Below are 15,467 nucleotides of genomic sequence, written 5' to 3' on the forward strand. Positions count from 1 at the left end.
ATGCGCCCTACCCCCCTCCAAAGAATGCAGCTCTGGCGGAGTGTTGTGCAGAAGAACCACGCATGACAGCGCACTGACATCACAGTGGACAGACTCTACCAACCTGGGCTGGGTCAGAGGCCGTGCTCGGTTTGCCCAGCTCTCGGTGCAACCAGCCTTGACCTTGTGGCCGAGTGCCAGGACTTCTTGGTCCTCCCACATGGCCCAGACCGGGTGTCCCTGGGCTGGCCGGTCTCCAAACGCCTGCAGGAGCAGCGGGGACCACAGGCGGCCAGAGCAGACTAGGCGGTTTCCTCACGGCACGGAGGAGGAGGACGACGACTGGGAGACTGACCAGGACTACATCAACAATGCCAGCAGGCCGTGGGGAGATCGTGAGATTTCGACGGCCTCCATTATTTCTGGTAAGGCCAAGCTCTTGGCCGGTCTAGTCCGGCATCTCGTTCTCACAGTGGCCAAGCAGATACCTGTGAGAAGCACACAAGCAGGACTCGAACACAAGAGCAACGCTCCCCGACTGTGGTTTGCCTCCGACTGTGGAGGCAGAGCAGAGGCGCCCTGGCTATAGCCCTCTCCTCCTCCAGGAATTTGTCCAATCCTCTTCTTAAAGCCATCTAGGTTGGTGAACATCAATACCTCCTGAGGAAGGGAGTTCCAGAGGTTAACGGTCTTGAATCTTCCAACATTCAGCTTCATGGGAAGTCCACAAGTTCTAATGTCTTAAGAGAGGGAGAAAAACTGTTCTCTGTCCACTTTCCCCATGCCATGCCATTCCCAAGTTTATACCCAGCCAGATGGGTGGAGTATAAATTTAATAATAATAATAATAATAATAATAATAATAATAATAACAACAACAACTTCTAAGAATAATAGTAATAATTTTTTATTTATGCCCCGCCCTTCCCGGTTCAAAAACCGGGCTCAGGGTGGCTAACAACAAATTTAAAACACTTAATTGATGCAACAAAAACAGCATAAAATACAGTATAAAACATGAATAACAATAAATTCAGAATTCAAAAATCAATTTAGGGGAAAAATTCATCCAATAAACATTAGAGGATCACCAGGGCTAGCTGGCTAAATTAGTCCTATCTGGGCCAGCAAGGAGACCAGGGGAGAATTAGCTGCGGGATCCCAGAGCGCAGAATCTTCATAAAAAGGGGAGGAAGGGGAATAAAAGATCAGGCTGAATTCTAATTAAAGTCTCACGGGACAAAGCATTCCACCAGGTCGGAGCCATCACTGAGAAGGCCTGGCCCTGGTGGAGGATAGTCTGACTTCCTTAGGGCCTGGGACCTCTAAACTTCTATCATGTTGCTTCTTTATCATATTTTCGCTATTTTAAAAAAAATCATTTTCATTTGATTTTACAAATGCAAATCAATTACAATACCAAATGCATATCAATAAAATGAGATTTCTCTGAATCTCGCAACTTTCCCCCATCCACTTCATGGGTCCTATTGTCAACATTTCCAACTGCAAATTATTTCATAGTCTCTATTTTGTACCCATCCATAGATATTATCCATAATATTTGTTACATTACAAGTGGTATTACTGTAAAATCCTGCTACTGTTTTCTTCTGCTTACAGTGGTCTCCTAAAGAAATTACAGGGACGCTCAGGTTGCGGATGTGATCCATGCGGGATGCACGTTCGCAACCCGCAGCGTTCGCAACCTGCGTCTGTGCGACTGTGCACACACGGGTTGTGATTCAGTGCTTCTGCACATGCACAAAGCGCAATTTAGCGCATCTGTGCATGTGAGACCGCCCAAAACCGGGAAAATAACCTGTTCCGGTAGTTTCGGGTTTCGGGGGTCTGCAACCTGAAAAAACACAACCTGAAGCGGCTGTAACTTGAGGTTTGACTGTATAAACTTTTCCCATTCTTTCTTGAATTTCTTGTCTTCTTGGTATCTTGAGTTTCCCGGTCAGTTTTGCCATTTCAGCATAGTCTAACAGCTTAATTTGCCATTCCTATCTGATAGGGACTCGTTCTTCTTTCCATCTCTGGGCTACTGTTACCACATACATAAAAAGTCTTTTCTGTTCCTCTAGACTGTTAAGTCCCAAACACTGCAACCTTTCCTCTTGGCCCTTTTCTGAACTTTTTCCAGCTCTCTTTGAGTGGAGGTGCCCAGAACTATGCCCGGTATTCCAAATATGGTCAATTACACAATGGATTTGTATAACAGCATTACGATAAGGTTACCAGATTTTTTTCAATGAATCCGGGGACACTTTTCAACTTCAGTGAATTTTGTATGGGGACTGATTTGTAAATCCGGGAACTGTCCCCTGGAAATGTGGACATGTGGTAACCTTACATTACAATATTGGCAGTTTTATTTTCAAGTCCTTTCCTAAACACTGAGGTCCGGCACCAAGGGCCTTCTGGCGGTTCCTTCACTGCGAGAAGCCAAGTTACAGGGAACCAGGCAGAGGGCCTTCTCAGTAGTGGCACCCGCCCTGTGGAACTCCCTCCCACCAGATGTCAAAGAGAAAAACAACTACCAGACTTTTAGAAGACATCTGAAGGCGGCCCTGGTTAGGGAAGCTTTTAATCTTTGATGCATTACCGTATTTTAATACTTTGTTGGAAGCCGCCCAGAGTGGCTGAGGAAACCTAGCCAGATGGGCGGGGTATAAATAAAATTATTATTATTATTATTATTATTATTATTATTATTATTATTACTACTACTACTACTATAAACCTAGGGAAGAAGGAAGCCATAAACATGAACTGGAAGGACTTTAGGAAGGAGAAGCAGTTGCTGTCTCAAATTGCTGGGCTTTGCTGCATTTATTTTGAATTATAGCTCCCAGTAGCCCCAAAGAGCAGATTCAGACAAGGAATGGATTCATGACATCCATTCTAAGCGGTGTGTCTTGGACTTGTTAGATGCAGAGGAATGAGGAGATGAACCAGCTGGGGAACCCCAAAGGGAAGAAGGCTCAGAACCCAGGGAGTGGTGCTGGTACAGAAAGAGAAGAGGGAGAAGACTAGAAGGAGGAGGTGTTTGGAGATGAGAAGGGAGAGTTTGTGGCAGAGAGCAGTCCAGATTCAGAGACAGAAGCTGAAACAGGAGAGGAGGGAGGTCAAGGGGTAGAGATGAGTCAGGCTGGTGAAGAATCATGGGTGTCCTACTGCAACAATCTCCCCTCCAACCTGGACTCCCGGAACCAGAAGTGGCATGAAGTGGGCGGAACCATGCAGGCGCAGTCTCCAATTGCTTGGAAAAAGCCCTGAGGAGGTAGGGCAGAGCTGTCAACCTTTCCCTTTTCTTGTGAGGAATCCTATTCGGATTAAGGGAATTTCCCTTTTAAAAAGGGGAAAGTTGACAGCTATGGAGGTAGGGACCTTTGGTCTCAGAAACTGGTCATAGAATCATAGAATCATAGAGTTGGAGGAGACCACAAGGGCCATCGAGTCCAACCCCCTGCCAAGCAGGAAACACCATCAGAGCACTCCTGACATATGGTTGTCAAGCCTCTGCTTAAAGACCTCCAAAGAAGGAGACTCCACCACACTCCTGGGCAGCAAATTCCACTGTCAAACAGCTCTTACTCTCAGGAAGTTCCTCCTAATGTTTAGGTGGAATCTTCTTTCTTGTAGTTTGGATCCATTGCTCCATGTCCGCTTCTCTGGAGCAGCAGAAAACAACCTTTCTCCCTCCTCTATGTGACATCCTTTGATATATTTGAACATGGCTATCATATCACCCCTTAACCTCCTCTTCTCCAGGCTAAACATGCCCAGCTCCCTTAGCCGTTCCTCATAAGGGATCGTTTCCAGGCCTTTGACCATTTTGGTTGCCCTCCTCTGGACACATTCCAGTTTGTCAGTGTCCTTCTTGAACTGTGGTGCCCAGAACTGGACACAGTACTCCAGGTGAGGTCTGACCAGAGCAGAATACAGTGGCACTATTACTTCCCTTGATCTAGATGCTATACTCCTATTGATGCAGCCCAGAATTGCATTGGCTTTTTTAGCTGCCGCGTCACACTGTTGGCTCATGTCAAGTTTGTGGGCAAGACCGACCCGGGATGAGCTGCTGTGCTCCTCAGGCCTGACACGCCACCAAGTGTGTGCAGGTCGTGTTTACTCCAACGTGCCCAGTGTGATTTATTGCTGGCTCCTCCTGTCACTTAGTTTTCTACCACACTGATGCCTTCAGATGCTTGGGAGGGACTACAGTGGTACCTTGGGATGCGAACGGGATCCATTCCGGAGCCCCATTTGCATCCTGAATAGAATATAAGACGCGTCTGCACGTGGCGTTTTGCCGCTTCCACGCATGCGCATGACATCATTTTGACCGTCTGCGCATGCGCGAGTGGCGAAACCCGGAAGTAACGCGCTCCGTTACTTCCAGGTCACCGCAGAGTGCAACATGAAAATACTTATCCTGAAGCATATTTATCCTGAGGTATGACTGTACAGGGACGCGAGTGGCACTGTGGATTAAACCACAGAGCCTAGGACTTACCGATCAGAAGGTCGGCGGTTCAAATCCCCATGACGGGGTGAGCTCTCCTTGCTCTGTCCCTGCTCCTGCCAACCTAGCAGTTTGAAAGCACGTCAAAGTGCAAGTAGATAAATAGGTACCGCTCCGGCGGGAAGGTAAACGGCATTTCCGTGCGCTGCTCTGGTTCGCCAGAAGCGGCTTAGTCATGCTGGCCACATGACCCGGAAGCTGTACGCCAGCTCCCTTGGCCAGTAAAGCGAGATGAGTGCTGCAACCCCCAGAGTCAGCCACACTGGACCTAGTGGTTAGGGGTCCCTTTACCTTTACCTATGACTGTACAACTCCCACCAGCCCCAGCCAAGCTGTGCAGGCTGAGGCTGATGGGTATTGTAGTCTAAAACATCTGGAGGACTCCCAGTTGTGGAAAGAAGATGTACTAGGAGGCCATGAATCGGAGACACTTTTTCACTGAGTCTTCCCGGTTTCACTTCTCTTTAGAGCTCTCTAGATCCATCCGAGAATGCAGCCTTGGAAAGCCGAACCTGCCCAGAAGGCCGGATCACGCCGATTGCCAAAGCCACCTCCGGGGTTGTAAGGATCCGGTGCGGAACCGCCCGAAGGATCCCGAGGGGCATCAGCCGCCGCTGTGCCCGCACGTGCGATCTTCGCCCAGCCTGGGTATAGAGAGGGCATCCCTGTTCAACCGCAACGCTGCAGAGAAACTGGACACTTTCTTCTCCCAGAAGGTGAAAGCCCGCCTGTCCGACCCCTGTGAGGACCTGGGGACCCCTCAGGAAGACCCCGTAAACCCCAGCGGGCCCTGGAGGGACCCCAGGAAGGAACACGATGGGCCCGAGCGAAACTGCAGGAGGCAGGATCACAGCCGCGCAACCCAAGGAAGAGGAGATGCCACCCATGCCCACGGCTGCCAGCCATGCCCACGGCTCCTCCAGCACTGTCTCACTGGCAAAGGCGGGGCATCAGAGCGCGTCTATTGGCGGCAGGAGAGCAGCAGGCCCTCCACGGCCGTCAGCAGCTCGGCACGGATCCTTCCTCACTGCAGAATCAGCCACGTCCAGAGCTGTACCGCCTGTCAAGCGTTTAACAGGGACACGCCAGCGGGCATGGAGACCCTCCAGGAGAATGGCTGGAGTCTGCCGGAAGGCAAGGAGAGAGCGGGTTTGAGTGCCCCCCGCCAGAGGGAAAGGACGGGGCCTCCTTGCCGGCGGCAGGTGCCAGACCGGTTTCTGAAAGTTCAGCAGTGGCTGGAGGAGACGCCGGCCAAAGACCCTCCGGCCCAGCCAAGGCAACAGGGTCGTGGGGCTGGGCATCGGGGCAGCCCAGGCACTCTGGGGTGGCCACCTATGTATGGATCACTGGATCAGAAGGAAAGGGATTCCTGGGGAGAGGCAGGAGGCTGTCCAAGTATGGATCCCACAGCTGAGATCAGGCACAGAATGAAGAGCCATCAGGAAGAGGATCCCACTCATCAGGTGAGGGGGCAGAGGGAAGCACTGGGGAATAATAATAATAATAATTTTATAATTTATATGCTGTCCATCTGACTGGGCTGCCCCAGACACTCTGCGCAACTTCTAGCAAAATATTAAGATCACAGTTAAACATCTACCAGCTCCATCTGGTACGCAGGATGAGACCCTCCCTGCCAGCGTACTGTCTCACCAGAGTGGTGCATGCTCTAGTTATCTCCCGCTTGGACTACTGCAATGTGCTCTACGTGGGGCTACCTTTGAAGGTGACCCAGAAACTACAACTAATCCAGAATGCGGCAGCTAGACTGGTGGACTGGGAGTGGCCGTCGAGACCACATAACACCGGTCCTGAAAGACCTACATTGGCTCCCAGTACGTTTCCGAGCCCAATTCAAAGTGTGGGTGCTGACCTTGAAAGCCCTAAACGGCCTCGGTCCAGTATATCTGAAGGAGCGTCTCCACCCCCATTGTTCTGCCCGGACGCTGAGGTCCAGCTCTGAGGGCCTTCTGGCAGTTCTCTTGCTGCGAGAGGTGAGGTTACAGGGAACCAGGCAGAGGGCCTTCTCAGTGGTGGCGCCTGCCCTGTGGAACGCCCTCCTGTCAGATGTCAAAGAGAAATACAACTACCTGACATTTAGAAGACACCTGAAGGGAAGCTTTTAATGCCACCTGCCCGTGGCTCCCAAGCCTCCCCAAATCAGTCAAAACGAGGAACAGGGCAGGAGATTGGGGGAGTCACGGGCAGGCGGTTGTTGCCCAGTTTTTAAAAAACTCTGCGCAATTATGTTTCACAGGGTGCGAAAGAAGGGCTTTGCACCTTTATACAATATGCATGTGTGCTTGGGCCCAGGGTCTTTTGCCTCACCATCCCCACTACTGACTCCCTGTTGCTACTCAGCTTAAAAAGGGGAAAAAATATGTGTCCCCGGATCCATTGAAAAAAATCTGGTAACCATACCTTTTTAAACCACATTAAACCACAGAGCCTAGGACTTGCCGATCAGAATGTCTCCGGTTTGAATCCCCGCAACGGGGTGAGCTCCCGTTGCTTGGTCCCTGCTCCTGCCAACTTAGCAGTTCGAAAGCACGTCAAAGTGCAAGTAGATAAATAGGTACCACTCTGGCGGGAAAGTAAACGGCGTTTCCGTTTGCTGCTCTGGGTTGCCAGAAGTGGCTTAGTCATGCTGGCCACATGACCTGGAAGCTGTACGCTGGCTCCCTCGGCCAATAAAGCGAGATGAGCGCCACAACCCCAGAGTCGTCCACGACTGGATTTAATGGTCAGGGGTCCCTTTACCTTTAACCATACTCTAGACCCGCTGAGCCTCCTCTTCCTGCTCTTCTGCCTTTCCCCTCCTGCAGACTTCCCGGCTCCACGCCTGCGACGACGCCAGCACCTCTCCCGCCACGTGCTCCTGCCTCTTCTGCGAGCAGCAGAGGCCCCGCGCCACGCTGGTCTCCGGCAAGAAAAAGCCGGACCCCTCTGCGGAGGAGGTGGCCATCCAGCTGCAGGCGGAGAACCGGATCCCCCGGATCGTGGAGGCTTTTGAGCGCCGTTCGCTGAGGGAGGCCAAGATCGTGGAGAGGGAGAAGGCGTATCTGTCGGCTCGGCAGAGGGAGCTGGAGAAGCGGGCAAGGGCGGGCAAGGCGCGTGGGAACGCCAGGCGAGGCCACCACCAGGCCAGTGGCACCAAGGTAAGGAAGCCCCATGCCAAGGAAGAGGAGCAGACGCCGCGTGAGGAGCCCAGGCCCCGGGCAGTGCCAGAGGGGCCCCCAAAGCGCCACCAGCCGAGGGAGCGAACGACCAAGCCCAGTTTCATGGACAGACTGCGAGGGCACTACTAGATCCGTCGGCTCGAGATGCCCAGGGACTGGACGAGAGGAAAGCCTGCAGCGATGTGGACGAGGGAACCACAGCGTGGGTGAGGCTCTGAAAGGCGGTGGCTCCGACGCCAGCAGGGGCTGTTCATCTGCAAAGGACAGGAACAGGTGGCAGAACCGGAAGCGGGCATACCCTGGCGCTGCCCGTGGGAAGGGCATGCTAAACGTAGGGAGCCTGCTTCTCCCTCTTCGCCAGCCCAGGGCTCTCTGCCGTGGGTCTGGAGCTGGAGACTGTGCACCCAAAGTTGCCACGCCAAAGGGATCTCCGAGAAGACGGAGTGATGGGCCAGGGGGTTGCAGGTGGCGTCTGGGCCTGCTCTGGGCACAGCTGCAATGGAGGGGGCAGCAAGGTGAAGCAGTATCCCTGTCAGTAGTTAGGTTTTCCCAGCGGCTCCTGAGCCCCGTGCGAAAAGGATGCTTGCTTGCATGCAACACGGGATATTTGCCACTGGGTGAGAGCAGGTCCAATGGCCTGTTCCATGGAAACCATGGAGGTCGTGTGCTGCAATTCAAGCTGGTGTGTGAGTATGAATAAACCATGGCTGTGATGCAGCTGTGTAGATGAAGAGATGATGCGTCCCTTGCTTCATTGACGAAGGGTAGGAAGGAAGATGTGTGGGGAGGGGGTTAGGGGAGGGCTGGGACCTCTCGTGGGGGGATACGCCTTGCTCCTTCTGGGGTCGTTGAGCCCCTCGCTGTGCTCAACTCTCACCTGCGGCTCCCAGAGGCTGTCTGCAGGCAACAGAGGCCACACCCCAGGAAACCAATACATAGAAAAAAGACAGTCACGGAATTGAGAAATTGCAGAAAACAAATGAAATACAGCGGTGCCTCGGGTTACAGGTTACAGACTCCGCAGGTTAAGAACAGTTTCAGGTTAAGAACGGACCTCTGGAACAAATTAAGTACTTAACCCGAGGTACCACTGTACCGTAAAAATCAAAAAGCTTATTAGAAAAACCTAAAATAGAACAAAGCCTTAATGGGATTATTATTATTATTATTATTATTATTATTATTATTATTATTATTAATTATTATTAATTATTTGTCGCCCGCCCATCTGGCTGGGTTTCCCCAGCCACTCTGGGCGGCTTCCAACAAAGATGAAAAATACACTAAAATGTCACATCTTCAAAACTTCCCTGAACAGGGCTGCCTTCAGATGTCTTCTGAATGTCAGGTAGTTGTTTATCGCTTTGACATCTAATGGGAGGGCGTTCCACAGGGCGGGCGACACTACCGAGAAGGCCCTCTGCCTAGTTCCCTGTAGCTTGGCCTCTCGCAGTGAGGGAACTGCCAGAAGGTCCTCGGAGCTGGACCTCAGTGTCTGGGCTGAATGATGGCGGTGGAGACACTCCTATCCCACCCTAAGCTTCCTATGTGGGGAATATATTGGAGGAAAGAAAAGGCGAAGGAGTGAACCCTACACAAAACTGGAGTGGAGTCCCTAAGACAGTTAGGTGGTGCCTTGTCTGCCTCCTTCCGGCAGCCCAGCTGGTGCCAAACGTCTCGTTCTGCTTTCGTTTGGGCCACATCATCAAGGTCAAAAGAGGGGTCTTGCCATCTGAACATCCCAGGACCTCCAAGCACCCTACCCAGGCTTGCACCCCGGGGAGATCACTTTGGTGCTACTGATGCAGCATTTTCACTTCATCCCTGGTGGCACACTCCATTGCCTCTCAAGACAGACAGGTGTCAATAACAACAACAGATCTGGAAGGGTTTGTGATTGTGTTGCACCCAGTGCAAAAACTTCTGGGTAGACAGAAGGAATGGTGCCTGCCTGGACTACTACAACTCCCCTCAACCCAGCCAGCCATGACTTATCCAGGTTGGGCTGCCCTAAACCCTGGCAAGCCCCTGCCAGTCAAGGCTGCACAATACTGAGCAAGGTGTATAAGTATAAGGTCTTCTTCCTGGTCCTGGACCAGGTGAGAACAACAGGTGAAGGAAGGGGAGGGAAAGATGATGGAATTGAGACTGCCAAAAAGATGCTTCACCCATGACAGATGGATAAATATAGGGTGGGGGACACCTGGCTTGCCAGCAGGACATGTGGAAAGCATCTAGGGTGTCTTCGTAGACCACATCTTGGGAGGAAAGCGACGACAAACCTAGACAGCATCTTAAAAAGCAGAGACATCACCTTGCCGACAAAGGTCCGTATAGTTCAAGCTATGGTTTTCCCAGTAGTGATGTATGGAAGTGAGAGCTGGACCATAAAGAAGGCTGATCACCAAAGAATTGATGCTTTTGAATTCTGGTGCTGGAGGAGACTCTTGAGAGTCCCATGGATTGCAAGAAGATCAAACCTCTCCATTCTGAAGGAAATCAGCCCTGAGTGCTCACTGGAAGGACAGATCCTGAAGCTGAGGCTCCAAGACTTTGGCCACCTCATGAGAAGAGAAGACTCCCTGGAAAAGACCCTGATGTTGGGAAAGATGGAGGGCACAAGGAGAAGGGGACGACAGAGGACGAGATGGCTGGACAGTGTTCTTGAAGCTACCAGCATGAGTTTGACCAAACTGCGGGAGGCAGTGGAAGACAGGAGGGCCTGGCGTGCTCTGGTCCAGGGGGTCACGAAGAGGCGGACACGACTAAATGACTCAACAACCGTAGACCACAAGCCAACAGTGTGATGCAGCAGCAAAAAAAGGTAATGCTATTCTGGGCTGCCTCGAGAGAAATCTAGTGTCCACATCAAGAGAAGCAATAAGTACTGCTCTCACTTGAAATACTCTGTCCAATTCTGGGCACCACAATTTAAGAAGGGTGTTGACAAGCTGGAAGGTGTGCAGAGGATGTTGGGTTTTCCTAATATGGAGGTGGTCAATGGTGCTACTCAGAAGCACGTTTGTAGTCTTGATCTGAATGCCAACACACCTGTGAGCACTTGACAATTCAACACACCTGTGGTCTCTCGACAATTTGAATAATTAGAGGGGGAGTTTAACTGCTGCACCAAATGCAGTAATGTGGTAGGGTAATTGATTATTTGAAAACTGTATTTAAGTTGACCGTGTGTTTTGTGTAGCGCTGGCATGGAGTTGTGAGGGGTGGTGAGTTGCAGCTGTTTGATTATTATATATTCAAAAATAGAAGTAAGCAAAGATATTGTGGGCAGCCTTTTATTTTAATGGCCCAGTCGCTACATACACTCAGCTGGTGAAGAAGTCTAACTGAGGAGGGTGGCCAAAATGCTGAGGGGTCTGCGTATGTTTAGTCTGGGAAAGAGGAGGCAGGTTACCGGAAGGGAGATTCTGACTAAAAACTAGGAAGAACTTTCTGACAGTAAGAGCTGTTGGACAGTGGAACAGAGGTCTCCTTCCTTCGAGGTTTCTAAGCAGAGGTTGGAGGGCCAGCTGTCATGGATGATTTACTTGAGATTCCTGTATTGGAGGGGGTTGGACTGAAAATAATAATAATAATAATAATAATAATAATAATAATAATAATAATAATAAATAATTTTTATTTATACCTCGCCCTCCCCAGCCAAGGCCTCAGGGCAGCTAACACCAGGTATAAAAACAGTTGATTAAAATACAACTTAAATAGGGACGCGGGTGGCGCTGTGGGTTAAACCACAGAGCCTAGGACTTGCCGATCAGAAGGTCGGCGGTTCAAATCCCCACGACGGGGTGAGCTCCCGTTGCTCGGTCCCTGCTCCTGCCAACCTAGCAGTTCAAAAGCACGTCAAAGTGCAAGTAGATAAATAGGTACCGCTCCGGCGGGAAGGTAAACGGCGTTTCCGTGCGCTGCTCTGGTTCGCCAGAAGCGGCTTAGTCTTGCTGGCCACATGACCCAGAAGCTGTAAGCAAGATGAGCACCACAACCCCAGAGTCGTCCGCGACTGGACCTAACAGTCAGGGGTCCCTTTACCTTTACCTTTACAACTTAAAAACAAGATTAAAATACAACATTAAAATGCAGCCTCATTTCAGTAGAAACTCAAATTAAAAACTTTTTGGTGACAAAAACGTCAAGTCTTCACCAAGGCCAACTATCCAGACTGGTCCTATGTGGGCCAGAAAAAAGCCAGGGAAGTCCCCAAGTAGGAGTTCCATCACAGAGGTAAAGGTAAAGGGACCCCTGACCATTAGGTCCAGTCGTGACTGACTCTGGGGTTGTGGCGCTCATCTCGCTTTATTGGCTGAGGGAGCCGGCATACAGCTTCCGGGTCATGTGGCCAGCATGACGAAGCCACTTCTGGCGAACCAGAGCAGCGCATGGAAATGCCGTTTACCTTCCCGCTGGAGAAGTACCTATTTATCTACTTGCACTTTGAGGTGCTTTTGAACTGCTAGGTTGGCAGGAGCAGGGACCGAGCAATGGGAGCTCACCCTGTCGTGGGGATTGGAACCGCCGACCTTCTGATCGGCAAGTCCTAGGCTCTGTGGTTTAACCCACAGCGCCACCCACGTCCCATTTCCATCACAGAAGGAGAAAGGAAAAAGGAAAGAGGGGAAGGGGATCAAGTTGATTCCAAGCCAAAGGCCAGGCGGAACAACTCTGTCCTACAGGCCCTGCGGAAAGAGATCAGATCCTGCAGCCGTGGGGTCCCTGCCAACTCTCAAGTTCTGTGATTCTGACATCTGGCCTACTTCCTCTGCTTCCATGCCCAGAATAATAATAATGATAATAATAAATTTATTATTTATACCCCGCCCATCTGGCTGGGTTTCCCAAGCCACTCTGGGCGGCTTCCAACACAATATTAAAATGCAATAACCTGTTAAACATTAAAAGCTTCCCTAAACAGGGCTGCCTTCAGATGTCTTCTAAAAGTCTGGTAGTTGTTTTTCTCTTTGACGTCTGGTGGGAGGGCGGGTGCCACCACCAAAAAGGCCCTCCGCCTGGTTCCCTGTAGCTTGGCTTCTCGCAGGGAGGGAACCGCCAGAAGGCCCTCGGACCTGGACCTGAGTGTCCGGGCTGAACGATGTGGGTGAAGACACTCCTTCAGGTACAGTGGTACCTCGGGTTACATACGCTTCAGGTTACATATGCTTCATGTTACAGACTCCGCTAACCCAGAAATACTGCTTCAGGTTAAGAACTTTGCTTCAGGATGAGGACAGAAATCGTGCTCCGGCGGCACGGCAGCAGCGGGAGGCCCCAAAAGCTAAAGTGGTGCTTCAGGTTAAGAACAGTTTCAGGTTAACTACGGACCTCCAGAATGAATTAAGTACTTAACCCGAGGTACCACTGTATACTGAAGTGCCTGATCCACCTGATAAATGGGTGGAGTTGGAGATTGTCTGTGTGACAGGCAGAGAGAGACAGACAGACGGACGGACAGGCTGCCCGTCTGCCCTTTGCTGTGCCATTCCCTGCTCCCTGGGGCTTCTGAGGGGCATTCAGTGCAGCTACTCAAGCAGAGGATGGGATCCCCTCTGGGGCCAGACAAGTGTTTGAAGCTCTCTGCATGTGGATTGAGATGAGGAATCAAAAGGACTCTTTCCCTAAGGAAAGAAAGCAAGAGACATAACTCCCTGAAAGAAGGACCCCTTCTGGGGTGCTTGAGCCAAAATCTCCAGTCTCCTGCACCTCCAGACACAAATTGGGACGGGGAGCAGACTAGTCTGTTTCTTTCTCCCTCCAGGAAAAAAAAAATCAGTGCTTGCTTTGCTTTCCATAACAAGATCTAACCCAGATAGATAATTTATTACGGCCGGAGACCAGCTTATAAAACACATTTGGGGATATTGTGATAGGAATTTTGAGGACTTTTGAGCATATATGTTCAATATTCATAAGTGTACCAACCAAGCACATACATAGATCAGCATAGGAAGACCGACCTGGAACCATTTTTGATTCCCAAACTTTCCCAAACTGACCAAATGTTTTCTCTGCAAGGTCAAAGGAAAATGGAAAAGCCTCCCCATTGTCTATCCCTTTACAAATCCCTGAAAGAAAACAAACAGTTAAAACAATGTACAACAATAAATTTAAAATTTATAAATGCAATAAGCATATAGACACTTAAAACTTTAAGATAAGCTACCGCAGAGAGATGTCCCAGAGACACCCATGGAACCAAGTTTGGGGATTTTCTTCACGAACTAGTTTGGGTCAGGGGGATGGTCTGCGCCTACAGATCTGTAATCTGGTGACCATCCGGGTCGTCTTCTGATCTTTGCCTAACAGGAAAAACGTCAATTTTTTGCTTTTCCAGGAGATCAGCGAGCCTCACCAGCAGGGGATCAATGGTCTCACTACGTGCCTCTTCATAAAAGGAGCATCTAAAGAACAAGTGCTCTAGGCTTCCTATCTCCCCCAATGAACAGGCGCAAAGTCTCTGAGAATATGGGACTTTTTTAAAGGATCCTTCCAGGACCGGTGAGAGCAGAGCCCAAGCTTCTGGCAGATCTAACTCATATTTAATATTTCATAGAATCACAGAATTGCAGAGTTGGAAGGGGCCACGAGGGTCATTTAGTCCAACCCCCTGCAAGGCAGGAATTCCCTCTAAGGCGCTCAAGGTGGCTTATCGAATTCTCCCCCTCCTCTTTAATCCCCACAACAACCCTGTGAGGTGTTCAGCTGAGAGGCAGTGAGTGGGTCACCCAGTGAGCTTCAGGGTGGAGGGAGGGATTCGAATCCAGGTCTCCCAAGACATAATTTGGCACTCTAACTGCTAAAGCACACTGGCTCTCGGTGTCAGCTCCCAGCAACCACGATGGCCAATGATGATCAGGGATGAAAATGGGAGCAGCAATTCCAGAACATCTAGAGAAGCACAGGATTATTGAGGGGAAGTGCGTGGAACAGGTCTCGGTGTTTCGATTTCTGGGAATCGAGTTGAGAGACGACCTAACCTGGGGAGAAAACAGCAAAGACCTGGTGAAGAGAACACAGCGGAGGTCATATTTTCCGAGAATCCTCCGGAAAAACAATCTCTCAAAGGACCTGTTGATGGCATTTTACCACTGTACTGTGAAGAGTGTATTAACTTGGTCTGTGTGTGGTTTGGGAGCTGCACGGTCAGGGGAAAAACAACGCTGTCCAGGGTTGCAAAGACTGCGGAGAGAATAATTGGGTGCGCTCTTCCCACCTTGGATCAAATCTACGCTTCCAGGTGCCATAAGAAAGCGACAGAGATAGCACATGATAGTACGCACCCCGGAAATGATCTCTTTCAGCTTCTGCCTTCTGGAAGAAGGTCCAGGGTTATAAAGGCCAGGACTAGCTGCCTGAGAAACAGTTTCTACGCTAATGCAATTCTGGTTCTAAACGCAGCATAAGGGGTCTCTATAGTATAGTGTATTTTAAAATGGGGTTTCATAGTTTTTAGGGGTTTTTGAATGTTTTGTGTAGTTTTTATGTAGTTTTATGTAGTTTTTCAATTTCATTGTTCTGCATGGGACAATGACAATAAAGATATCGTCTATCGTATATCGATCCCCAGCTCTGATTCCTGCACTCAGGATAGCTGGACACTCATCATAAAACATCAGTCAAGCACAAGAGGCATCAATATAATGCACACAAGGGGTACAAAAGCATTCCACAGATGCAAGAATCAGGAATGTGGAAACAGTGACTTGAGCAGTTTGCAGTGGGTCTACTCGGAAGTAAGTCTCTTTGAACCCAGTGGGGCTTCC

The 15,467-nt window shown here is 50.1% G+C and overlaps 2 protein-coding genes across 2 annotated transcripts in view; one reads left to right on the forward strand and one right to left on the reverse strand.

Annotated features, from left to right (window-relative positions):
* Positions 1-15,467, reverse strand: part of LOC310849215 (flap endonuclease 1-like) — a 200,919-nt gene that overhangs the window by 64,887 nt on the left and 120,565 nt on the right. The gene's annotated exons all lie outside the window — the stretch shown is intronic.
* LOC310849163 (uncharacterized protein) lies at positions 100-8,425 on the forward strand. Its single transcript, XM_083749213.1, has 3 exons — positions 100-404; positions 4,982-5,976; positions 7,339-8,425. Exons 1-3 carry the CDS (start codon positions 200-202, stop codon positions 7,819-7,821), a joined length of 1,683 nt encoding a protein of 560 aa, XP_083605339.1. The 5' UTR covers positions 100-199; the 3' UTR covers positions 7,822-8,425.

Source organism: Podarcis gaigeae (assembly GCF_964106915.1).
Source record: "Podarcis gaigeae genome assembly, chromosome: 7".
Taxonomy (NCBI): Eukaryota; Metazoa; Chordata; class Lepidosauria; order Squamata; family Lacertidae; genus Podarcis; species Podarcis gaigeae.

Excerpts from the sequence above, each read along its gene's own strand:
- LOC310849163 (XM_083749213.1), top strand. The coding sequence starts at position 200 with ATGGCCCAGACCGGGTGTCCCTGGGCTGGCCGGTCTCCAAACGCCTGC. Across the intron at positions 405-4,981 it reads GACGGCCTCCATTATTTCTG|AGCTCTCTAGATCCATCCGA; the intron begins GTAAGGCCAAGC and ends ACTTCTCTTTAG. Across the intron at positions 5,977-7,338 it reads AAGAGGATCCCACTCATCAG|ACTTCCCGGCTCCACGCCTG; the intron begins GTGAGGGGGCAG and ends CCCCTCCTGCAG.